Genomic DNA, 27729 nt, shown 5'->3' with positions numbered 1-27729 from the left:
TGTTCTTCAGGGAACTCTGAATAAGAATGTATGAGTAATGATAGAATCCAAATGAATTTGTTGCAAATTAAATAATTAGCTGTTTGATGGAGGACCTTGAGTTGTACAGTGCTGTACAGATGAAGTCAGTCTTGTTGCAAAGCATTGCACTTGTAAAGGTGGAAACATACGTGATATCTCACACCAACCGAGACATATGTGACATACAGCACTACATACATGAATCCTGGCAATGCTAAAGACTGCCAAAAACTCTCATCGCGCACTTATTCAGACAAATTCAAGAATGCGAAACAACAACAACCTGCAACCAAACAACGAATACCAGAGGGGGAAAAGGTTGCAGCATTGAGTAGGAATTGCTGAGGAACCTCCATGGAATAAGCAACAGGTAACAATGAGCTCCCTAAACTCCTTGGTCATTCAAAAAGGCACAAGGCTTGAATATATTCCTTTTGTTTGCAGAGAGTGAGTCCCTGTGAAGGAGCCTTGTTGAAATCTCATGTCAGAAATGTGGAACTCCCTTCATTCATAAAAATTAACTTGAGATTGCCACACCTTGGAAAATCCAGCCCCATGTTCATTCAGTTTACAACAAGCTCAGATTGTTGAGAAAAATAGATTGTTCACGAATACCATCAAGAAAGATCAACAAAATTGGATTAGCCATATTCTAAGGCAAAACAATTTGCTGAAGGAGATTATTAAAGGAAGGTTAGGGGGATTTAAACCAAAAAGGAAAAAGGGCAGGAGAATTTAAGAAATAGGAGCAGGAGCGGGCCATTCAGCCCTTCTTTCCTGCCTGCCATTGACAAGACTGTGGATGATGTGTCCTAGGCCTTGAATCCTTTTTCAAGCCATTTCGTCACAGTCCTCAATACCCCAATCTTTCAAAAATCTATCTGTGTCTTCTTTAAATACCTTCAGTGATCTAGCCTCCACAACACTGAGGGGTAGAGAATTCCAGACAGTCACTGCTCTCGAGCAGGAGAAATTCCTTTGCATTGCAATGAGAATGATGATGTTAGACCAAATAAAATTGAAAATGGGGTGCTCCTACAAGCAAGTAAAGAGGAAAGTTCGAGACTGTGAAGCTTGGAGGAATGAGGAAAAGGAATCAATTGTACCAATTAAAAGACAAGTAGCATATGGATTTAAGACATAGATGAGTCATAATCTTATTGAGCAGCAGGACAGTGGCTCAATGCCTGAAAAGACAGAAGCAGAGACCATCACCATATTTTAAAAACTCTTGGGGCACAGTTTTCCACTTCCAGAAGGTGATGACAGATTTGGCAAGAAGGGAAACTAGTCAGGTGAGTTGGGCCTTGGGAGAAACTCACCCAATCACACCTCTTCCCTGTTCAAACTCTGGGCAGCAAGGCCCAGGGGCATTCTCTCAGACAGTACTAATGAAGGCCTTAAGTTGTCAATTAATGACCACTGATGGGTCTCAAATCACCATTACACCAATTGCCTGCCTCTTTGACAGGCCAGAGACTTAGCTAGTTTCCTGAGTAGGGGATGGCCTCCAAAAGCCAGCATACCTTAACCTTGTGTCCCACACTCCCACCAGACCCTCCCTCTCCTCACTACTGCCACTCCATTGGAAGGGGATAAAAAGTACTTAACTTCATCCTCCCCATGAGCAGGGCTTGACAAGATGGACTTTAGGACCTGCAGGTTTCCAGACTCTGATTGGCTGGCATATAGAGGTGACCCGCGAGGCTTAGTATTGAGGCCTTTAGGTTCTGCCTGTCAGCACTTAATGAGCAGATTGGTGGATGATAAGGTATGTTAATCACCACCCTGACACACACCACCCCACAGTTTAAACTAAAATGAGAAAATTGTACTGTCGGATATGCACTTGAGGCGTTGTAATCCACAGGGCTACACATCAAGTGCTGGAAAATGGCTTTGGGCAAGGTAATAAAATGTGAGGCTGGATGAACACAGCAGGCCCAGCAGCATCTCAGGAGCACTCCTGAGATGCTGCTGGGCCTGCTGTGTCCATCCAGCCTCATATTTTATTATCTTGGATTCTCCAGCATCTGCAGTTCCCATTATCACTTGGGTGAGGTAAGTGCTTTTTAGATGTCACGGACACAACTGGCTAAATTGTTCAGTGTGTGCATTTTCCTCAAATGGCTTGTTGTTGTCCCCTATGTTCCATCTTACACAGCATTCTGCCATTTATCCTGGCCCAGGAAGCCAATAAAGCATTAAAATTCAAAATCCCATGGATTAATTAGGCAACTGATAAGTATGCCTAGAAAAAACACAGAAGACTGCATTTCCTTTTCAGCTAAACGGCTGCCCATTCTCTCACGCAGCCTCCCGATCAGCTGCAAAACTGAGAACCTGTCAGTTTCAGAGATAGCAGGAATTGCAGATGCCGGAGAATCTGAGAGAACAAGGTGTAGAACTATATGAACACAGCAGGCCAAGCAGCATCAGAGGAGCAGGAAGGCTGACGATTCAGGCCTAAGCCCTTCTTTAGAAAAGGGGGAGGGGAAGGGGGTTCTGAAATAATTAGGGAGAGAGGGGGAGGCGGATAGAAGATGGATGGAGGAGAAGATAGGTGGAGAGGAGACAAGAAAGCGATGGGGATGGAGCCAGTGAAACCAGTTTGTTACACTCTGCAGGTGGTGCACTAGTCCAGCAGTGACAATGCCAACTATTGTGTTGCCACTTGTGACCAGCCAACTACATATTTAACCAAACCTCAGACCGCACCTGTACGTCAGGAATCAATACCGCCCATGTAAACATTGAACCACCAGAAGAATTTAGTGGCAGTATTTATGCAGTATTAGATTAGAAAGCAGAAGATCGATCCTGACCTAACGTAGGAACCAAAGAAGAATTGACATTTAATGTTGTGACAGTTGTGCTCATCTGACTGTCAAGTTCATCTTCAGATTTCACCTTTATCCTCTGGTCTTACCTCCACACTTTGTCCTCATTATAAGAGGAGGGCCAGGACTTCCCCTCCCACCTTCTCCGGGGCGGGTGAGAAGTACTCGGATTTCATATTCGGTATCAGGATCCAAATGACCGATTTTGTACTGATGGCTGTCCACTGGCTGTATGTCTGTCCAGCTCCCACTCGTGCTGCGGTAATCAATGTCCCGCTGGATGATAGGACCATCGCCACTAATGGAATTTGCATTTAGCTGGATCCATAAATATGTAGCGCCAACAGAATTAAGCTGCGGAGGAGCTATTGGAGTCGGTGGATCTGCGAAATAAAAGTTTAACAGTTTGAGTGTTTATACATGTCTCACAAGCGATATAGAATTCATAGAGTCATAGAATCTCTACAGGGTGGAAGCAGGCCATTTGGCCCCCTGGGTCGACATTGGCCGTCCAAACAGCATCACAGCCAGACCCACCCTCCCACTCTATTCTTGTAACCTCACATTCTCCATGGCTAATCCACCTAGCCTACACATCCCTGGGCACTATGAGCAATCTAGCATGGCCAGTACACCTAACCTGCACATCTTTGGGTGGAAACCAGACCACTAAGAGAAAGCTCCCACTGACATGGGGAAAATGTGCAAACTCCACACAGGCACTCGCCCAAGGGTTGACTCAAAACTGGGTCCCTGTTGCTGTGAGGTAGCAGTGCTAACCACTGAGCCACTGTGCTGCCCAATTAGAAAGTGTCAGATCATGTCTCATACTTTGAGCTGCACCTAAATGAATAGGCCAAATTAACCTCCGTTTTAATCTAGTTATCTAGACTGTCTTCATTTGTTAGCTTCTGCATCTCTTCCTCAAGCCAACCACTGCCTGATTGAAGACTCTTGTGAGAGCACGGTATTGTTCCCTACCTCTGAGTCAGGAGACCCAGATTCAAGTTCCCACTTGTTCCAGAGGTGCATCATAACATCTCTGAACAGGCTGATTGGGAAAATATCTGCAGTAAATGAAGCAACAGATTAATAGAAAGAAAAGTGAAACGGGGAGAAAAATCATTAACAGAAACGGAAATTGCTGGAAAAACTCGAGTCTAGCAGCATCTGTGGAGACAAAGCAGAGATAACATTTCAGGTCCAATAATCCTTCTTCAGAACTGAGGAAGAGAAATCGCTTCTTAATTAGCCTTATGCCTATTCATTCATTCTAATTTAATGGAGTTAGATGTAGTTCTCAGGGCTAAGTTGGATGATCAGAAATGGTCATATTGAATGGCCGAACAGGTTCAAAGGGCTGAATGGCTCATTTGATGTCTCAATGTTTAAAAATTACAAAGTACATGGTAAAATACTATCCTATTAATCCAAATGGCAACCCTTACAGTACTCATACCAGAAAGAATTCTTTTTTTTTCTTTCACATATATCGGGCCTAATTAGTCTGTGGCTGCAATTCTCAGCATTGAGAATCTGATAGCTTCTTCCTTGAATATTCATACAAATGAGATTAGATTTTCTCAGCTTCAAATAACCCCTTCAGAGTTTTAACCAAACACTTCTGGACTAGAACTTTAAAATGAAACTTCTTACATTGAAGAAATCTATTTTATCACAGTTCTAGACTATCTCCCTTCCTTAGGAACAAATAGTTTTCACATCAGGCTTTAGCCAAAGCCTTTGCAACACTGACAACCCAAAAAGCCTCTCTTCAAGTTCTTGGTGTTTCCCCAGAGCTAAAGACAAAATTGTAGAATCTTTTAAGTAGAGTCTAATCCATATTCACAATTATTGTTTTCATTCATAAAAGCCTACTGATAAAGTCACAGTAGCCTCAAGAACTCTCCCTTTGTCTCTCATGTAGCCTTTTATAAGAAATCACCATGGCTACAGAAATGTTTATTAGTTAATCATTAAACCCCTTCATAGACAGGGAAAATCCATGTCATGAATTGAAAATCCAAAAGTACAAAATAAGTGATATTAAAATTTTAAAAAACACAATTTTACACCACAAATGAAACATTATTTGAAAAGAAACATTAAATATAAGCTATCAAGGGGGCTATATTTATCTGAGAACAATGATTAGGACTCTGAAATAAATAATAGGAATTTAAGCCCAAGGCTTTTCCAGTGCTGAGTAGTGGACTTTGGGGTAAGGATGCTGGGAAAATACCAGAAAGCCAGATCAAGATGACTTTCTGGAGCTTTCCTGCTGTGAAGTATGTTCTTGGGGTAAATTAAAATATGGATATGCTGTCCACAGTAATGTGGCAAGCTGCCACTTTAAACAATTAAGGCCCCATTTAGAGATAAAGGTATTTAACCAGAGGGGAAACTTAGTGCAAGTGGTGTTCCTAAGGCAGGTTGCGAGCCTTCAGAGCCAGAGGCTACATCTCACAAAGAAGAAGCTGCAGGGACCACAGTATGGTCCCGTGCCATCAGTGATGCAATAGGAGGGATTTACCTTCCAATCAGAGGCTTTGCACCTTCTTTCATCATCAGTGGTTATTTTGATATCTTGGAGGATATCTCCACATTGAATTGCCTCCACAGTGAACTGCCTCCAGCCCAGTTCTCTGGGTGGAGATGCCCAGGATTTTGCAACTACCAGTCTTTTGATGGAAAGCCCAGCTGCCATTCTTAACAGGGTTACTTCCACTGCCAGGGTCCCACCGCCCATGGGGAAGACCTGTCCTAAATGTCAAGGGAACCAACCACAGAAATGCAACCACTGAACCAATGGGAACATACATTTTCCAAAAGAATGAAGCAAATATGAAGATTCCAACACTGTATAATTGGAAAGAATGCAATTTAGAAACAAATGTTGGAAGATAAAACTGCCAACTTCCAGCAATGGGGACAGTGGCAGAAAATATTTAACCTCAATAGACCTCATTACAGGAAACAACAACAGTATTGTATTAAACATGCCCATGCCGAAGGAAATGTGAAGCCTTCGTCATGCCACGAATCCTGAGATCCTGGGGGTTATCACGGGGTGGATATGGAAAGGATGTCTCCTCTCTGGGAAAACCTAGACCTAGAGGGTCGCTGTTTTGAAATAAGGATTTAAAATAGAGCTGAAACAACATTTGCTCACATCGAGGGCGGTGAGTCTTCAGAATGCAAATAGAAATGGAAGCTGAGTGTTTGAGCGTTTTCTAAGACAGAGGTTATTGGAGTGGGGGACGGGGGTGTTCGGCAAGAATGTAGAGTCAACAGGCCAGCTGTGATCTTACTGAATAGCAGTGTAGATCTGAGTGGCTGAGTGTCCTGTTCATACTGTTAATTCTTACATTAGTGTGCATTGGGAACAATAGAGTCATAATCATAGGCCATGGAGTCATATAGCATGGAAACTGATTCTTCAGTCCAGCTAGTCTATGCCAACCATGTTCCCAATCGTGACTAATTTTCACTCCAGCCAGGTATTTTCAGCAAAAGCAATATGCATCAAAACAAAAAAAAACAAAGTACATACAGTGGTGACATCACATTAAAAATCAATAACTATTTAAGCACAAGATTATGCTCTTAAAACTCAGATTTTATGGTTAAGACTCTACTAATCCTGCGACTTTGAGAATCTTCACAAAGCCCATATCCAGCTTTGATTTTCCTTTGGCAATGTATGAAAAGAAATGTCAATCATTTTGCAAACTTTAGCAGACGTTGACGTAATTTTAAAACACACCAAGTAGCATTAAAACAGTAATCTGAGCAGCTGGTGAGATGCTTATCATGAAATTAAAACTATTTTGACACCACTGGAAGCTGCAGTAATTATTTCCTATACAAGTGTGCACACTAAATTGTTACGAGGCAAGAGAAGAGATAGCATGTCAAGTAAATATCCTCTTGATCACTTGGCATTCATATAACATATAATGTATATATCACAAGGGATTGCTATTTCAACCCAATCATCCAAGAAATTCACTGCTGCTGTACAACCTGTTAGGATGCAAATCAGGTCCTGTGCAAAAGGCTGCCAAGGTTAACAGTTACATCAATTAATTCTGAACATTGCAACAATTTGAAATAGAATTTGTTATATTAGCTTCCGCCCCTAGAGGCGAGGCTTTGATTTGTACGGTAGTCTACATGCAAGAAAGGTGAGCTCCAGTCATTTGTCTGGTACCGGAAACTGCACACAGTTGAAAGAGAATAGCAATGCTGCTTGTTGAGTTATGAAATTGAGTCTGATTTTACTTTGGAACGAGGTATCCTTTGAGCAGTTAAATGGAATATCCTTGCACTTAATGGCTGATACTGCTCAATACGTGCGATTTTATACATGGCCCAAATTCGACCTCCTTTTTCCCCAAATAGCAAGGATTGCATTTGCACAATGCAGCTTAATGCAACTTCCTATTTTTGCTATGAGTGAGAAAAGTTGTTATTAATGAAAATAAGTTATTACCTATCCCTTCAGCGACTTCAAGATTTTAATAGCTTTGAGAAGAGAGGTTTTGGAATAATTATATTAATATTGAAAGTCATAGATTTATTCTCTGGGTGAGGTAATCAAATCAAACTTTATTAAAAATGGCAGGAAACTACTGGAAGGGCAATATAACATTGACCTAAAAAAAATCTGTAGAATATAACCAGGTAAAATGTTTATGTATGATCACACAGCTAAAATATTCTTAATTTCCCAATTGTTCAGGTTAATATTAAGCACATTATATCTTACCATTGCAATGCTGATTGAAGTATTGCTGTGCCAAGAAATTCACAACACTACAAAATAGAATTAGGGAAACGGTGCTGATGCAGTCCACTACATAACATAACGTAGGTGTTGTGTGCATATTTTGTTCTAGATACACAGAGTTTGCGTATACAATTTGGGCAGACAGGAAAAAGGATTTGAGGCTCCAATCAGATCAGCCATGATCTCTTCTCTTTGAATGGCAGAACAGACTTGATGAGCTGAATGGCCTTTTGCTGTTACTATATTTTATGGTCTTACCAAGGCAACCTCAAACTACAACTCATGTTGATGTTTGTCTACCATGTCCATACCGATATATCACATTTGGTTTGAACTGTACTTGGAAATTCCAAAACATTTGAAATGAAATATTGTCCTACTGAAAGGCAGACTACGTTTGAAGGCCAGAACAGCTTCCTTCAGTTGCACTGTTTTTGTGTCTTGTGCTTATTTCCTCTTCCAACATATGTTCAAGCAAGTCACATGAGATAAGGACCCAGCTATTCACATCAAGCTCTAGGTGAGGAAGAGAAGCTAGGCGAGGCCAGGATAGAGAGAGGAAAAACAATATTCACATACAGCAGAAAGACCAAGTGAGACAGGGAGCTTGGGCAATGGTAAACAGAAAAGGCTCTTGAGGGTGAAATGATAATTAAGCACATTGGATCCAAAAGAAAGGATAGCCTCAACTGGGAAGTGAGACAATGGGGCCCTGATTACGCTAAACATGTTCTTATTCATTTAGTGATGTCACTGTGGAATATGATGTGGGAAAATGTACGGTTATGTTCTTCACCGGGAAAAATAGAGGAGGTAAATAATATTTAAATGGAGAAAGACTACAGAAAGCTGCAGAACAGAGGGATTTGGTTGCTTTCATGATGAACAAAAAAAAACTAGCATCTGAATTTAGTCATTATAAGGAAGACAAATGGAACGTTTCTTTCCTTCAAAGGGAATGCAACATAAAAAGTAAGGAGGCTTTGTGAAAACTATACAGGGCACCAATCTTTCCACAGTTAGAATACTGTGAGCAGTTTGGGACACCAGGGTTAAAGAAATTTATACTAGCATTGGATGGAGTTCACAGAAACTCACTTGGCTTTACCAAGTATAGAGGGAATGTCTTATGAGACAAGTAGATTGGGCTTGTAGTGATTGAAATTTAGAAGAATGAGAGCCAACGTGATTGAAACATAAAAAAACTTTTAGGTGACTTGAAGAGACTGTTTCTCTTATTGGAGAGTCTAGGACCAGAGAGTGTAATCTCAGGACAACTTCTCCTCTCAAAGGATCCATGGAACTCTTTCCCACAAAAGGCTATCAAGATTGGGTGGTTAGATATATTTAAGATTGAGATAGGCAGACTTTTAATCAATAAGGGAATCGAGGATTATAGGAAAAAGGCAGGGAAGTGAAGTTTAGGATTATTAAATCAGCCATGATCTCTTTGAAAGTTTAATCGCCTGCTCCTCGGATTTATGATCGTACCAATCCCATTTCTCTGCATATTTCTCGTGCAGATGTTTGTTTGTCTTCTCCATACTGATATAACACATTTGGTTTGAGTTGTACTGGGAAATATAACATTTAGAGAAAAGTATTGTCTTTTGTAGTTTTTAAATGTCAAGTTTAATTCTTTCTATCCTGATACTCATTCTGTAATCTCGGTATTCTCTCTAACATAATGGGCCAGATTTACTATGACTCATGAAGGAATAGATTTTGTCTGTAGAAAATCCATGAAACTTTGTAATGGCAACTGTAAGATGGTAACACCATAGTTCATTCTACAGGGCATCTGGGACTCAAGTGAACAGGACAAAATAGAATGAAGGAGTGAAGATTGAACAGCACAGAATCAGGACCCAATGAATCCAATACCAAATCAGGTATAGAGAGTGAAGTAAAAAAACAGGAAAGAAATATTACAGTCAGGTAGAGAAACGAGACAGAAAGGAATAAAAATAAAAAGACAAATTTCCACAAAATTTCCAATAATTAAACTCTGAAGGAATGAGACCCCGTGCTTGTAAAAGTTAATTTTCAGTGCCAGACAGGTTGTTTGGGAGAGGATAAGACTGAAAATGCGCTTAAAAATAATAAATAATACTTAGAGTGGACGCTAGGAAGTTGTTTCTGTTAGGCGGGGAGACTAGGACCCATGGGCACAGCCTTAAAATTAGAGGGGGTAAATTTAAAACCGAAATGAGATGACATTTCTTCAGCCAGAGAGTGGTGGGCTTGTGGAATTCATGGCCAAGGAGTACAGTGGAGGCCGGGACATTAGATGCCTTCAAGGCAGAGATCGACAAATTCTTGATCTCACAAGGAATCAAGGGCTACGGGGAGAGTGCAGGAAAGTGGAGTTGAAATGCCCATCAGCCATGATTTAAATGGCAGAGTGGACTTGATGGGCCGAATGGCCTTACTTCCACTCCTATGTCTTATGGTCTTATGGTCTTAAATGGATAAGTCATTACTTTCTACAATTAATTTCGTCTGTGCCTTGGATGACAGTATAGGCACATCATGCTGATTATGAATTGGGACCCAATTAGTGAAACACCATTTTCAGAAACTAATGGTAGTGAGGCACAATTTGGCCTAGAACTCCCAAATTCCAATGTTTAACAATGCATCTGATCCTGTTATTTGCAGCATGCACCATTATCCTTGTCATTACTTTGACTATAATCCTGCCTATTACAAAAAAGATAATCCCTCCAAAATTTTAAAATCCTTACTTATTTACGGGATGCGGGTCTTATTGCCCAGAGGGCTGTTAAGTGCTGAAGGTTTGGAATCACATTTAGGCCAGGCCAGGTAAGAACAGCAGTTTCCTTCCCTAAAGGACATTAATGAACATAATTAGTTTTTACATTAATCAATAATTGTTTTTTCTGGCCATCATTAGTTCAGACATTTTCATAATTTATGAAATTCTCCCACCATCTGCCATGACAGGATTCAAACTTGGATCCCCAGAGCATTACCTAGATCTCTAGGCTAACAGCTTAGCAAGAGTAACACAAGACCATCACAGTCCCAGAGATAATGGGAACTGCAGATGCTGGAGATTCCAAGATAATAAAATGTGAGGCTGGATGAACACAGCAGGCCAAGCAGCATCTCAGGAGCACAAAAGCTGACGTTTCGGGCCTAGACCCTTCATCAGAGAGGGGGATGGGGGGGGGGAAACTGGAATAAATAGGGAGAGAGGGGGAGGCGGACCGAAGATGGAGAGTAAAGAAGATAGGTGGAGAGGGTGTAGGTGGGGAGGTAGGGAGGGGATAGATCAGTCCAGGGAAGACGGACAGGTCAAGGAGGTGGGATGAGGTTAGTAGGTAGCTGGGGGTGCGGCTTGGGGTGGGAGGAAGGGATGGGTGAGAGGAAGAACCGGTTAGGGAGGCAGAGACAGGTTGGACTGGTTTTGGGATGCAGTGGGTTGGGGGGAAGAGCTGGGCTGGTTGTGTGGTGCAGTGGGGGGAGGGGATGAACTGGGCTGGTTTGGGGATGCAGTAGGGGAAGGGGAGATTTTGAAACTGGTGAAGTCCACATTGATACCATATGGCTGCAGGGTTCCCAGGCGGAATATGAGTTACTGTTCCTGCAACCTTCGGGTGGCATCATTGTGGCAGTGCAGGAGGCCCATGATGGACATGTCATCAAGAGAATGGGAGGGGGAGTGGAAATGGTTTGCGACTGGGAGGTGCAGTTGTTTGTTGCGAACTGAGCGGAGGTGTTCTGCAAAGCGGTCCCCAAGCCTCCGCTTGGTTTCCCCAATGTAGAGGAAGCCGCACCGGGTACAGTGGATGCAGTATACCACATTGGCAGATGTGCAGGTGAACCTCTGCTTAATGTGGAATGTCATCTTGGGGCCTGGGATGGGGGTGAGGGAGGAGGTGTGGGGACAAGTGTAGCATTTCCTGCGGTTGCAGGGGAAGGTGCCGGGTGTGGTGGGGTTGGAGGGCAGTGTGGAGCGAACAAGGGAGTCACGGAGAGAGTGGTCTCTCCGGAAAGCAGACAGGAGAGGGGATGGAAAAATGTCTTGGGTGGTGGGGTCGGATTGTAAATGGCGGAAGTGTCGGAGGATAATGCGTTGTATCCGGAGGTTGGTAGGGTGGTGTGTGAGAACGAGGGGGATCCTCTTGGGGCGGTTGTGGCGGGGGCGGGGTGTGAGGGATGTGTCGCGGGAGATGCGGGAGACGCGGTCAAGGGCGTTCTCAATCACCGTGGGGGGAAAGTTGCGGTCCTTAAAGAACTTGGACATCTGGGATGTGCGGGAGTGGAATGTCTTATCGTGGGAGCAGATGCGGCGGAGGCGGAGGAATTGGGAATAGGGGATGGAATTTTTGCAGGAGGGTGGGTGGGAGGAGGTGTATTCTAGGTAGCTGTGGGAGTCGGTGGGCTTGAAATGGACATCAGTTACAAGCTGGTTGCCTGAGATGGAGACTGAGAGGTCCAGGAAGGTGAGGGATGTGCTGGAGATGGCCCAGGTGAACTGAAGGTTGGGGTGGAAGGTGTTGGTGAAGTGGATGAACGATAAGACATTCCACTCCCGCACATCCCAGATGTCCAAGTTCTTTAAGGACCGCAACTTTCCCCCCACGGTGATTGAGAACGCCCTTGACCGCGTCTCCCGCATCTCCCGCGACACATCCCTCACACCCCGCCCCCGCCACAACCGCCCCAAGAGGATCCTCCTCGTTCTCACACACCACCCTACCAACCTCCGGATACAACGCATTATCCTCCGACACTTCCGCCATTTACAATCCGACCCCACCACCCAAGACAATTTCCATCCCCTCTCCTGTCTGCTTTCCGGAGAGACCACTCTCTCCGTGACTCCCTTGTTCGCTCCACACTGCCCTCCAACCCCACCACACCCGGCACCTTCCCCTGCAACCGCAGGAAATGCTACACTTGTCCCCACACCTCCTCCCTCACCCCCATCCCAGGCCCCAAGATGACATTCCACATTAAGCAGAGGTTCACCTGCACATCTGCCAATGTGGTATACTGCATCCACTGTACCCGGTGCGGCTTCCTCTACATTGGGGAAACCAAGCGGAGGCTTGGGGACCGCTTTGCAGAACACCTCCGCTCAGTTCGCAACAAACAACTGCACCTCCCAGTCGCAAACCATTTCCACTCCCCCTCCCATTCTCTTGATGACATGTCCATCATGGGCCTCCTGCACTGCCACAATGATGCCACCCGAAGGTTGCAGGAACAGCAACTCATATTCCGCCTGGGAACCCTGCAGCCATATGGTATCAATGTGGACTTCACCAGTTTCAAAATCTCCCCTTCCCCCACTGCATCCCCAAACCAGCCCAGTTCATCCCCTCCCCCCACTGCACCACACAACCAGCCCAGCTCTTCCCCCCCACCCACTGCATCCCAAAACCAGTCCAACCTGTCTCTGCCTCCCTAACCGGTTCTTCCTCTCACCCATCCCTTCCTCCCACCCCAAGCCGCACCCCCAGCTACCTACTAACCTCATCCCACCTCCTTGACCTGTCCGTCTTCCCTGGACTGACCTATCCCCTCCCTACCTCCCCACCTACACCCTCTCCACCTATCTTCTTTACTCTCCATCTTCGGTCCGCCTCCCCCTCTCTCCCTATTTATTCCAGTTTCCCCCCCCCCATCCCCCTCTCTGATGAAGGGTCTAGGCCCGAAACGTCAGCTTTTGTGCTCCTGAGATGCTGCTTGGCCTGCTGTGTTCATCCAGCCTCACATTTTATTATCTACCATCACAGTCCCATTTTGCTGAATTCTGCTGAGGTTGCATGAAGATTTCAATTGTTGCCACTAGAGGTCACTACTAAGTCAAAATGGTTCCATGGCAATCATTATTTTTCCACATCTTTAAAACAGGAATGACTTGGAGTTCCAAAATCTCACAGCCATTTACAGCGGTATACTGTGATACATATATTCCAGTAAAATGAATATGGCTAAATGTTCTGGGGCACTTACCAAGAGTGATATGAAGAGAAACATAAGCATAGAGGATGTCTGACTGGCTGAGTATTTGCAGCATTTTCTGCATTAAGTTCAGATTTCCAGCATCTGCAGTAACATATCTTCCGAGAGAAATACAATCTAATTCCTAGCAACAGAATGAGAAAAGCAAGGTGTGTGATCAAAGGTTTCATCTAAGCGGTAAGTGTTAAGGAATATCTCAGAGGGGAACAGTTGGCAGCATGGAAGAAAGATCTCAGAAGAGAATTCTAGCGTGCAGTGCTAAAGCAAAATAAAGGACAGCCACCTGTGATGAAGTGAATTAAAATCAGGAAAGCACAAGAAGGAAGAATTGAGGGGTGCAAATATTGGGTCTGCATTTCTGCCTCCACAGATGCTGCCAGACCTGTTGAGTTTCTCCAGCATTTTTTGAATTTGTTTCAGACTTCCAGCATCCACAATATTTTCCTTTATTCCTAAGGAGAGGACAGAGATAACTGTGGTATGTAAGTAAGGAATTTGAAAAATAGGACAAGGGGTTCAAAACTGTGACACTGCTGAACTAGGAGCCAGCGTAGGTCACTGAGCAGAGGGATTGAAGGGTGAAGATATAATGATATTAACAACTGAGGGTGCTTTGGATGCTGTAAGATGGGAGGCTAGCCTGAAGAGCATGGCAATATTCACATCTAGGAGGTAGCAAAGGTTTTGGATAATTTCAGATGGTAGAACTTGGTGTTGGAGGGCACATGTGATCAGAATCACAACACCCAAGTTTGCAGGTTGTCTTGCTCAACTTCATGCTGATTCCAGGATAAACACACTGTCCGAGAATGAAGTTCGTGTGTGGCATAGACAAATCTCAGTTCTCCCCTCTTTGAGACATCCAATACGTGAATATCGAACAGTGACAAATCATGCACATCGATGATATTGGGGAGGTGGTGATGACATTGAGTTGGTGCTTTCAGCATGAAAACATGCTGTTGGCTGGAATACAATGCCCTCCTGAGAGGCATTTAATCAGGTATGACGGTGGTGGTTGAGTATCTACACCATCTACACCATGCTGGGAAGGCCCATGAACAACTCTTCTGTCCCGCCGACAATATATAATTAATGGCTTAAGAATGTGTGGACTGAACTTTGGGTCAGTGCATTGACAATCTCAGTGGTGTACACTGCTAGTTATAGTATCAGGACATCAGAAGTGAACTGATTGCTTCCCAGATTGATTCAGTCTGGGCAAGAGGCTGCATTCACATTACAATTGTAGCATTGCAGACATGGTCCTGGAAGGTTTTAAATTTAAATTTGTTTCCTCTCTAACATGTTTTATCTCACATTTAATTTGCTCTTTCAATCCCTCTCTTTATTTATTCTTTTGTATCTAATTGGGCTCTAATTCTCCTTAAGGTCTCGAAATGTCGGCTTTCCAGCTCCTCTGATGTTGCTTGGCTTGCTGTGTTCATCCAGGTCTACATCTTGTTATCCTCCATTGTTTCACTGTTTATTCCCTTTTACATTTTGTTGGTTATGGAGATGTTGGGTCGACATTCATAAGGTCCGGATATAGGGGTGGTTAACACAGTTAGCTGGACGGTCAGTTTGCGATGCAGAATGATGTCAACAATGTTGATTCACTGACTAAGGTGAACATTAAGGGCTCTGTTTCTCAACCTCTCCCTTGCCTGAGGCACAGTGACCCTCAGGTTAAGCCACTACATGCCATCTCACTAACGAGAGAGCAGTCTGTGGCCTTGTAAGACTGGGGTGATGTTGCTTTTACTGACCTCACTGCACATTATCAAATTGTGTATCTACCAATTTTCAGCACAAAAATAGTATAAACTCACAGGTGAGGTACAAAAAAAATCCAATTTACAGTGTTCACAGCCAGATGCCCCACTCTAGTAAATTCTAGACCATTGTTTCAGTATCAGTTCTGACCTCAGCAAACAAATAATAGTAAACTTGTTGTATAAATGCACTTATACAGATTTTTGGCTCACAATTTAATAACAATGTTTTGTATGCATCAAGTGCATCTGACATAATAAACCATCTTGTGCACTATCTTCTTCACCACTCTTCCATCACATTAATCTCCTTGCTGGCTTGACAGGATTAATTGAGGTGGCTTAAGAGTGCAGATGGTATCCTATTCATCCCCCAGTTGACTGACCCCACAAGTTTTTCCTTAATCCATGACTTTACAGTTTGATTCAAACTTTACCTACCTTGAACCCAATAAGCAGGCTGATTTATTTCATAATCCACTCCCTTCTCAGACAGACACATTCTGTTCTGTTACATGCAATGTTAAGAGCTCTCAACTACTCTGAAAATATTTGTCAAAAGGAAGGAATACAATAAAAGCTCATGAGTCAATCTTTTTTGGGCAGATCAAAGGGGTTTCTGAAAAAAAATTCTTATTGTCAATGCTTTTTATCTTGCACTTATGAGAATAGAGTTTTCAAGATTACCAAATTTCAAGATGCAGTATAATTTTTTTGTAGTTTTGTTTGAAGTTTGGTATTCTTGTGATTCTGTCCTGATGAGTGTATGACAAAGTTTCTACAGCACGTCTCTTTTCTCCAGTAATAATCTACCATGTTTCCTGTACGTCTGATCGATCCTAGGCTGTACTATAATTTTATTTTTCCACTCAATCTACAGTGACAACTAGACAAAAGAATCAGACATTAATGAGTGAACATTTGAGTAAATTGACAAGTTACATCCTACAACCTGGATTAGACATTGTCATTTCGATCCAGTTACCTGACAAGAATGAAGACTGAGTTCTTCTAAGATAAAAATTGACACAAAAGAACGTGAATAGGTTCCTGTAATTTCTGCCTTTGCCATTATTTCAGGAATTCTTCCAAACAGCAAGATCTCCTCCTCATACTGTCTCTGACAGCAGAGGTTAACGGTTTGTATTTCAAGAGTTATTCTTGCACAAAACAAATTCTGGTAATACGCCAAACTGTCAAGCAAATAGAATGTATCTATTAAACTGTGACTTTCCTCTTCCTTGGTCCAACTGTACTGTTTATTCATAAAGTGAGCTATTTTGCATTTCTGACAAGCCATGCATTTTAAACATATGAAAGAAATTAGAGCTGGGCCCAATTCTAACCTTTCAGCTGAAATGTAAGATATCATTGACTAAATAAATTAACAAATAAAGTCCCACAGTTCTTCAGAGTATTTAAGCCACTTTCATGCATCACCTTGCCAACACAATACTTAACCAAGCAAAGATTATTTGGAAATGTTGCTCAACCCCTATTAAACATGGGGCTCATTTGTCTCTTTATGTCTAATAGCTTTCAGTAAAGAAACCAGATGCTGTTAATCAGTAACAAAAGCAGAAATTGCTGGAAATGCTCAGCAGGCCTGCCAGCATCTGTGAAGAAAAATCAGAGTTTTTGTAGCAACTTCTATTTCAGCTCCCAGTAATAGATTTGTTTAACAGCAGAAAACACATCTTATATATAAGATGCACATTTAAACCCCTTGAGTATGTACTAACACTTTATAAAATAAATTTTTCTGAAGCTTATCACCTATACCTATTTGTACGGTGCACTCTGCTCCGAGCCAGGAGCTAGTGAAAGACTAAACTTATGCCATACTTGAATGCCTTATTAGGGAAGAGTAGATGAGATTATTTCTCTTTGTGTTTCTTATTTTTTTAATCTTTGGAGTGTCGTTTTCAACCAGGACTGCAATTTAAGCTAAGGAACCCGAATACCCATTGCCACCCCCAAGCACAAAAAAGACTGCAGCAGGAATGGACAATTTAGCTTGTTGATCCTCCTCTGTCATTCCAGGAGGCCAGGATACTGAATCATTCTGGATAGAGATAGGAATGATAAAGGCAAGAGGTCATATGTGGAAATTATGCTCAGGCCCCCCTAACAGTAAACAGGTAATAGGATAAAGGATCAAGGAGGAAACAATGGGAGCTTGTCTAAAGGATACAGCAATTATTATGTGGGATTTTAACCTATGTACAGACTGGGAAAATCAGACAGGAAAAGGTAGTGTAGATGAGGAATTCTTTAAATCCTTTCTGGACAATTTCTTAAACTAGTATGCTATGGCACCAGCCAGAAAGAGGGCCATACTAGACTCGATAGACTAGACAAAGCGAGAGGATTAACTACTAATTTCATAGTGGGTAGCCTACTATGACTGAATTTTACATATAGTTTAAGGGAGAAAGAGAATTTCCACTCAATTTCTATAGGTCCAAGATTACAGTTTTGTATTTAAACAAAGGGCATTATGAGGCATCAAAGCAGTTAGCAAAAGTGAATTGGCAATTTAGGACAAGGGATGCAAGAGAAAACATTTAAGGGGAATATTCCAAAAATAGCAAAATAGATGCATTTGAACCAAGAAGAAACATTTTAAGGATGGACCTGTCATCAATGGTAAACTGAAAAAGTCAAAGATAGTATCAAACTTGAAGAAAAGACATATAACGGTGAAAGGATAGGTGGCAGACCAGACAATGGGACAGGATACTGCAAACAGCAAAGAATTACTAAAAATTTAGTAAGGAAGGAAATATTAGGTACAAAAGAAAGTTAGTCAAAAATGTACAAGCAGATAGAAAAAGTTTATTCAAAAATTTTAAAAGAAGAATTAACAAACTGTTTGTCCTATAAAAATTGAGTGGGGAATTGGTAATGGACCATTTAGAGACAGCAGATGAATTGAACAAATAATTTGCATTGTTCGTCACTTAGAAAGGATACAAGCAGCATCCAGGAAATATCTATAAATCATGAATTGAGAAGGAAGGAACAGCTGAAGAAACTTACTGTTGCTAGTATGACAATACTATGGCTTTAAGGAGTGTATTTGGTCCTTTTATTTGGAAGAGCGGTTTTGAGCCATAAGCACCGAGCTGTCTTCTCCAAGCCAATGAAGTAAACAGCTTGTGAGCCCTTGGGATTTTTTTTAAGGTTGGAATAATAGAAGCAGCATGAATGCCTGGAGTCAGGCTCTGACAGACTGAGGTTTTAGTTTCGATTTCAAGGTTTTGAAGCTGGTTGTGGAGGTTGCGACAACTTTCTTTCTCTTACAGCTAAGATCATGGGTTCTCTTCCTGCTGCCAGAATTGAATGTGAAACACAGTGTGAAGCTAGATGAACATAGCAGGCCAAGCAGCATCAGAGGAGCAGGAAAGTTGCTTGTTCGGGTCGAAACCCTTCTGAAGTAGGGTCGAGACCTGAAACATCAACTTCCCTGCTCCTCTGATGCTGCTTGGCCTGCTATGTTCATCTAGCTTCACACTGTGTCATCTCAGATTCTCCAGCATCAGCAGTTCCTACTATCTCGCATGTGAGACAATCTGTTTTACTGAGCTGGCCTTTGCCAAGTGTGTGTTCATGGGATATTACTACATTGGAACAGTTGCTGTTTAGTAGTTAAATAATCTATTATTCTTTTAAATTTTTGAATTGAGTTAAGTTGTTCCAATCCTTTCTTTTGTTGTATTTTAACTATAGAGTAAAAATAAAGTGTGTTTTGCTTAGTGTGACCAATAAAGTTACTTCTGGATCACAACATCGTACATTTGCCTTTAAACAATGTACAGGTTAGTGTTTAGTCTATCTCCTTGATATATCTATGGGGTGTTTAGGCTGGGCCAAAACACTAGGGAAGTCGTACTGAGTAAATAGTTGCTACTGTGGGTTGATACATTCCCATGTCCTGGTGGATTTCAGCTAAACTTTTAAAAGAAGTAGCTAGTGAGTTAGTTAATCTGTTGGTTTTAGTTTTCCAAAACTCATTAGATTGATAGAAAGTTCCTTCAGATTGGAAAATAGCTAATGTAACTCCTTTATTCAAAAATGGAGGGAGACAGAAAGCAAGAGTTAGCTTTGTATCTGTCAGAGAGAAAATATTAGATGTTATTACTGAAAATCTGATGATTGTATCCTGATGTTTTTTGTGGGATCTGGGAGTGCACAACTTGCTCCCATATTTACCAAATTACAATATCCTCCATCATCAATTGCATTATCCCACTTTCATCCTTTATCTTCCTTTTCCAAACTCTGGAGCAAGTATAATGAGGTAAACCAAAAACCAATTGATGAACTTACCTTTCAATTCAGTTAATTTAGCTTTTGAGGATAAAAAATAATCATGTGGTTAACTCCAATGGAGAACAAATATTTCATGAGGAATGGTACGAGATTTAGAGTCAAGAAGCCACCATAGAATCATACAGCACAGGAACAGGCCCTTTGGTCCAACTCACCCATGCTGATCAGATGTCCTAAACTGACCTAGTCCCAATTTCTAGCATTTGGCCCATATCACTCTAAGCTCTTCCGATTCATGTGCCTATCCAAATGCCTTTTTAATGTTGTCATTATACCAGCCCCCACCACTTCCTCCGGCTGCTCATTCTCTCCATGCACTACCCTCAGCATGAAAAACTTACCCCTTACGTCCCTTTTAAATCTTTCTCTCTCACCTTAAAACCATGAACTCTAGTTTGAATTGCCTTACCCTGGGAAAAAGACCATAGCTATTCACCCTATCCATGCCCCTCATGATTATATAAATCCCCCAGCCTATTTAGCCTCTCCCTATAGCTCAAGGCCTCCAATCCCAGTAGCATCATTTAAAATCTTTTCTGAACTCTCTCAACTTTAACTATATTTTTCCTATAGCAGGGAGACCAGAATTGAATGGAGTATTCTAAAAGTTGACTCATTAATATCCTGTACACCCACAACATGACATCCTAATTCCCAAACTCAGTGTATTGAACAATGAAGGAAAGCATTCCAAACACCTTCTTCACCACCCTGTCTACCTGCAGCTCCACTTTCAAGGGACAGTGCACCTTCACCCAAGGTCTCTTTGTTCGGCAACATTCCCGAGGTCTTACCATTAAGTGTATAAGTCCTGCCTTGATTTGCTTTACCAAATTGCAAACATTTCATATCTATCTAAATTAAATTCCATCTGCCACTGCTTGGCCCATTGGTCAAGGTCTCATTGCACACTGAGATAGCCTTCATCACTGTCCACTATATCACTAGTTTTGGTCTCATCTGCAAATTTGCTAACCATACCTCCTATGTTCACATCCAAATCAGTTATATAAATGACGAAAAGCAGTGGACCCAGCGCTGATGCTTGTGGAACATTTACAGTACATTATGCTCTTATCTTGCTAGTTTCAATTAATTTTGTATGCAATGCTATTTTCAGGGAGAGAATTCCAGATTTCCCAAATCCTTTGAATGAAATAGTGTTTCCTCAGTTTGGCCCGAATCTACTTTTCAGATTATTGGTCTGGATTTTGGCAACTGAGACAAGCAGCTCAAGGGGCAAATTCCATAAAATGCTGGATCTACCTCAGTTTAACGTGCCTGGTAAAATTATCTTTGCCTTGTTGAAGGTGGCATTGGAAAGTCAGTGTGGTGGGATAGAACTGTGCGCACCGACACTGCAAGGTCACACGACCAGCTGAGAGCTGAGGCATACTGGTTGGAAAGCCTAACTTCTTTCTCCTGGGACTCATTCCAGTTGTGTTGGATCATTTTATGTTCTGAAGTCTAGAATCATCATAACCTCCTATCCAATCCATAACCCCTACAGACCAACTCAATGCCAACTTAAACCCCCGCCCCCTCACCCCCATCAAATCCTCCCATGGCTTTGCATACCCTCCATGCCAACTCTTTAAGTGGTTCTTCCTGTGACGTCTTTGTGAAATGCCCCAATATTTATTTGTACAAGATTAGGAGATGTAACGAGTTTGAAATCTCATTGAATTGGCCTTTGAGATTTATACTCCCATAGGGCTGTGGAACCAGAATTTATTTTACGGAAATGGAAATTTATGAATGGAAATATATTTCTTTATATTTTCTCAGCAGTTCCATGTTTGACAGTGTTATTAAATGGCTCATTGATTAGGCACCCATTCACCCTGTTTCCTCTGCATTATTTTCTCAGAACAAACAGTAGACACTGCATTCTCCTTTGTTTGGCAGGTAGTCCTCAACTGCACAGGGAGTAAAACTAATAAGTGAGAGAATGGGTCTAAAGGATCATTTGGCTAGGGAAAGTAAATGAGTTGGCATTGAGTTGATGTGGACAGTATGACAAGTGTTTGGAATGCGTAAGCTGGTAAAGACATGGCATTGTTGGCATGGGACATTTTTAGGAGAGTTTGCATTTGCCTTTGAAAACATTTCCCATATCCAAACCACGTCTCTTAACTTCCCTGAGGGCCAAGGCAAGTCTTGGAATTGGATCCGCCCACCATTTTTAAACACCTCTGAAACCTTTCAACTTTGAAAAAAGTCTGGGCCTAGACCCTCTTGATTTGGATTCCCCTGAAGAGAAATTAAGTTGCACTGTATCTGTCTTATTGAATTTCTTAATTATCGTAAGTACTTCAATTAGTGTCCCCATGGCCTATTCATTTAAGATTATGCAACCATTCCTTATAATTAACCCTGTGAGCTTGGGCCATCCAAATAAAATTATTTTCCAAATGTCAAATAATTAAGCTTTGGAAAATTCAGAAAATAAGTCTCAAGTTTAAGTCCTGCTTTCAAAAATACCGAGAGGTAACTGCCTTTTTAATCTTTTCTTCCCCTTCTCAGATTTTTATGATGGTTTAGATGTATCTGAAATTGCGTCTTTTACTTTCAATATATTTGCAGGGGCATACGCTGATGTAATGAGTTTGTCGGGACTTACTATTATACGAGTCTTACATATTCAGGATCACGGCTCCATATATTGTCAGCTTCTGCATCTACACCCAAATGACCCTCCAGGTCCATTCTCTTGCTTATTAATCTTTGCTGCCATGCAAAGGACAGCACATTGTTTATCGTTTGTTACAAAAGATTTATCTTTGCCTGTCGTGAAGCCATCACTTGCGCTACAAACATGCAGATTAAGCATCTATAAGACATATGGCAGAGCCGAGATCTTCAGGCAGCAGTGCACTGTTTGTTGCGAGGAATCATTGCTCACCCCAAGGGTTACACTTTCAATAAAGAAATCTATCTAACTGGAAACAAACATCCTAGCCGCAGCTGCTATGAAGACGTTTGAGCATTCCCGTGGTGAGAGACAATTTCTTCAATGTGTATAAGCTGTTTATTGTTGCTTTTTAGGCTGATTCAGTCCCTCCGATCTTTCTGTTTCTGATATGACCATACAAACACCACATATTCCTGTCACATAAATGTAAATATCCTTTCACAGTGAATAGGACTGAAAAGAGTAAGCATTCTCAGCAGATCTTTAATAGCAAATAAATACAAGTCAATAGCACGCAGCCAAGATTTAATTTAGGAGCACCTAGGAGATCCTCACTGATGATTATATAAAATATAGATATGGGAGGTGACAGTGTAGATTAGTGTAAGTGGGAAGTTTGGCATCCATTAATAAGGGGAGAGAATGGGTCTAAAGGATCATTTGGCTAGGGAAAGTAAATGAGTTGGCATTGACATTTAGTAATTTCTTTAACAGAGCAGATGAAAGGGGAATGAATGGACTGAATGTATACCTACTGCAAAAACTATCTGGTGCTTTTTTTTCCAGCAGGTTAAATGGAACTGAAACTCAGGGAGGCTCCAGGAATCCATATGTGAATTAACGCAATTCCCCATCTTGTGTTCAACCCAGGTGACATGTTCAGAAATCATCCAACATCAGGTTTATTTGAAAACACAAGCTTTTGGAGCCTCACTCCTTCTTCAGGTGTTGGTGAGAGAGGTAGCATCAGACACAGAATTTATAAGTAATAGATCAAACATTCACACCACTGATATGGATGTACTAAACAAACCTAAGATGCTGTTAAATCTTTAATTATTTAGAAGGTTTGAGTTGATCAATATGTGTATGAACATCCCTGAATTTCTTTCAAATCAGACTCCTCAGAGAACTAAAGATTTTATCAATGTAAAGAAGGGGTGACATTTTAGGTCAGACAATGCATGTTAGGTGTGAACCTTGCTTACGAGCCTGTTTATATTTATTTTGGAGTCAGACTGGTTTTATTCCTAAAATAAGAATTTATAAAATGTCACATCGACTGACTGTCTATAAATTGTGTGCTTTTTGAACAGAATAAGATGTGTCGCAAATACAAATTTACCCTGTAGATTTACGTGTGTGTTTGTGTGTGTGTATTTGTGTGTATTACGCAGGTGTAATTACACAATTTCTGACCTTGTCCACCCCAGTCCAACATCAGGTGACATGTAACATCTTAGAATAGTAAAAGAGAAAAAAAACTTTTCCCTTGTCTCAGCTTTGAAGATTGCTGTGTTCCCAGGAATTTCTAGCCAGTAGGAAATCTTTGCAGATGCCCTTTTAATTGGAACTACAACATATTGTGAAATAACTCTTTATTAAGTGTCTCTATGGAAAAGGTTTATACGCATTTTAACTGCTCTCTAATCTGCTGTGGATTTATTGTCACATTTCCACCTGTTCTACATAGCCCACTTGTTCACTCTTGCCTTCAATTTGTTCTGAACTAATCAGAAAGAGGCATCCTGACTAAATACCTGAAAATCAGTCCCCAGGATACCCTGGGGATGGTTCTCCCTTTATTTTACTGCTCCTGTTTGAAACAAGAATGCAATTGGAAATTGCCTGACTCTTCCTTTATCCAAATTAATTATTTCCTACTTTCTGTATTCCTTAAAAGAAACAGCCAAATTACCTCGACAAATCCGTCGGGACATATAGAATAGCTGGATGGTTGCCTCCCTAGGAAGACAAACTTAAAACAAACAGGCTATGAACCCAGCAGAGTTTGTACTGGAATTGTTCATTGCACTAAAATAACCATGTGGTTGAACATTGCTGTTGGCTCTTAGCAATGCCATACTTGTATCGAAGCTGCCAGGACTGGAGAATTTTAGCTATGAGGTAAGATTGGACCGGAGCTGTTTTCTTTGGAAGAGAGGAGGCTGATGGAACATTTCATCGAGTTATTTAAAGTTATGAGCAGCTTAAATAGTAAGGTCATAACAAAGAAATCAATAGCTCGGGGCCACAGATCTGAAGGAATTGACAGGAGGATCAGAAAAGAGTTAAGGATTACATTTTTCATCTAGACTGAAAGTGTTCCATCTGACCCACTGCCTGAAAGATGCAGCAGGAACTCCCACCACTTTTAAAAACTACTTAGACATGCTCATAAATTATTGCAACCTCCAGGCCTATTAGTGAACAGCATAGCTCTTCTTGGCACAGTTGCAATAGGCTGAATGGCCTCCTGCAGTGGTGTAAATTTTCAACATGCCTGTAAATGTCGGAACTGACACAAGTACACATTCAATGCCAATCCTTCTTTTACCAACAGATGGAAACTATTGTCAGCTCCAACTTTCCTTCAGATGCAAGGAACTGCCTTGTGTGACTTCACTCATGCATTGCTTCCAAACCTTTTTTATGACATTCTTTGCTGGAGTCAGTTCCAGTGGCAAAAGTCTTAAGTGGCACTTGGACAGAGAAGTATTCAATGACCACCCAAAGTGAAGCCGATAGTTTCCAGGATCAGCCTTTTTCAAGGTGAGCTCTAGCCGTGAATACCAGCAGTAACAAGAGCTGTCCCACTTCAGCATTTTTGAGACCAAAGTGCTGCTGCAGGATTAGCGACGTGCAGGATTGTAAAAACCGCATCTGCCTAAATGGCTTGAAAGCAAGGCCAAGATATATTGCTCGATAAGTCCTATGTTCCTATCTGGAGTTCCCTTCATAAGGCAGTAGTGAGTGTTGAACGGCAGGTTTGGCCACTTCCACAGATAGTCAATCATGGGCCTAGAGATGCCTGAAGGCCAGGACAGGTCTGACATGGCAGCACAGTATGACGGTGGTGCAGACTTCTCTTCGGTCCATCAAGTTGTTTTTTTTTAATTTCAAAATATACTTTATTCATAAAAAACTTTTTACATGTAGCCACAAACACCGTTCATTTCTGTACGGTAACATATCAAGGAAACAAACAAACATTGGAGTTTGACCCTATCCAAACAAACCAAGGGCATCTCTCGCTTGAAACAGACTGTATTTACATGCAGTTCAGCCACCCGGAGGGTCTGATAACTGAGCAGATCTCCATTTACCTTTGGCAGGAAGACCTCAGACAGTTGTGTTTTTACCCGCTGCTTGTTGGCAGCATCGTGCCGAAGCTTTAATGCTTCCATCAGCATGTAGTCCTGGACTTTGGAATGTGCCAGTCTGCAACATTCGGTCAAGGTCAACTCCTTCTTCTGGAAGACCAACAAGTTTCGGGCATTGCTGCGCACTTTCTGACGGGGAGAGATGCGAGCAGGGTGAATCCCCATTCATTTCCGATTCCCTTGAAACCTTTACCTTCTAAGTAAAATTAATGGTCAGTGAATTGTACTATCATGGTCAAGGATACATGATAAATGTCAACTGATTTTAAAAAAATCCTCAGTGCATTCTAAGAAGATCTGTTGTGACACTGAGTACTAATTAGGGAGAATGCAGGCATATGTAATGGAGTATTCTGTAAACAAGTCTGGCACTAAGTAAAAATGATTGTCACTTGAGTTTCCTACGTCATCACCTGGTTTGGAATGATTTAACAACTGACAAGTCTCACTGATCCAAAGGCAAAGAAGAAGTGATGAAAGAAAAGAAGGGAATAAAAGCCAAAAAAAAGGGAAATAAGATAACCAAGTGTGAAGCTGGATGAACACAGCAAGCCAAGCAGCATCTTAGGAGCACAAAAGCTGATGTTTTGGGCCTGAAGGGTCTAAGCCCAAAACATCAGCTTTTGTGGTCCCAAGATGCTGCTTGGCCTGTTGTGTTCATCCAGCTTCACACTTTGTTATCTTGGATTCTTCAACATCTGCAGTTCCCATTATCTCTGAAAAAGGGAAATAAGATTGGGTAATGATTTTGATTGAATAAAGTAAGGGAAGTTATTGAGATTAGGAGAGATCGAGCTATGAATGGGCTGATGAGGGCAAGATAAACAGTAGAGAGAGAAGAGCACACTAATATTCTGTAAGTGTGCAGCTGGTGTTTTACATAGTGATGGCCAATTGTGGCATTCATATTGATTTATCTGTGATTATTTTTTATGTATGCATTTGAAACAATAACAGACACATGAATCGCAGCAGAGGAGGAGGGAAAATGGCAGCAGATTTCCAACAATTACATTCTTGGAAGAAATTGAATATGTATTGTGCACTGCAGCTGGTGTTCATTGTCCTTAGTAAAAACACAGCACGAAGAGTGGCCATGAACATTTCAACATTCATCTTCTGCATCATTATTGATTTATCTTTGTCCAAGCTGATCAGTTACAGAATGCACATTACAATCTGTACAAACTTAATGATATTTACTTGCCAAATTAATCAAAAATTCATCAAAAATCTTTTAATATTTTAGGAACTTCTTGGGGGTGAGAAATAAGACATAATAGTAAGTTCGTAATACATGGATTTGTGAACAATCATGTTAAATTGGTTGTGCTAGTTTTGTTAATTCTTCACAGTTTCTTTTTGTTTATATTATGAAATCTTGTAGTGTAGTTCAACTATTTGGATTTCTGCTTCAAGCAATCTCTCAGTTCTGATACAACCTTCCTGAATATTATTTGCACTTGCTGCTGCACTTCTGTGTACTTTTCACAACATAGAGACTACGACTGTACACAGTGTTAAATACAACCTGGCCACAATTTTCTAGATATGTTGAAATAACTTCACTGCTTTTCAATGCTATACCACTGGAGATAAATCCCGCTGCACCCTTTGTACTTTTAATTGTTTTGCTGACCTGCACTGCCATCATTGATGGTTTTTCACTGGTATCACCAGAACCCTCATTTACCACCGTCAGTTTCTTATTTTCAAAGGCACAGGCGTTGTTTCAATTTTTCCCACCAAATTCCATTACTCTACATTTACATAAGTAAAAGTTAATTTGCAAAGTGAACTGCCCCATTGTCAATGTTTCCAATGTAGTCTTTATTGATGTTGCATTCTTCCACAGTGTTAGCTCTACTCCCCTGGTTGGTATTCACTA

General features: G+C 41.5%; 1 protein-coding gene across 3 annotated transcripts in view; it reads right to left on the bottom strand.

Moving 5' to 3' along the window:
* The window catches only part of LOC125451651 (receptor-type tyrosine-protein phosphatase mu-like), an 820886-nt gene that overhangs the window by 453474 nt on the left and 339683 nt on the right, over positions 1–27729 (bottom strand). For all 3 annotated transcript variants that reach the window (XM_059646218.1, XM_059646219.1, XM_059646220.1), the window contains exon 7: positions 2951–3244. In XM_059646218.1, the coding sequence (XP_059502201.1) occupies positions 2951–3244 (294 nt within the window). The remainder of the gene's footprint in view (positions 1–2950; positions 3245–27729) is intronic.

This window comes from Stegostoma tigrinum, chromosome 5, assembly GCF_030684315.1.
Source record: "Stegostoma tigrinum isolate sSteTig4 chromosome 5, sSteTig4.hap1, whole genome shotgun sequence".
In the NCBI taxonomy this organism is placed as follows: Eukaryota; Metazoa; Chordata; class Chondrichthyes; order Orectolobiformes; family Stegostomatidae; genus Stegostoma; species Stegostoma tigrinum.
This window is presented reverse-complemented; position numbering and strand designations above follow the sequence as displayed.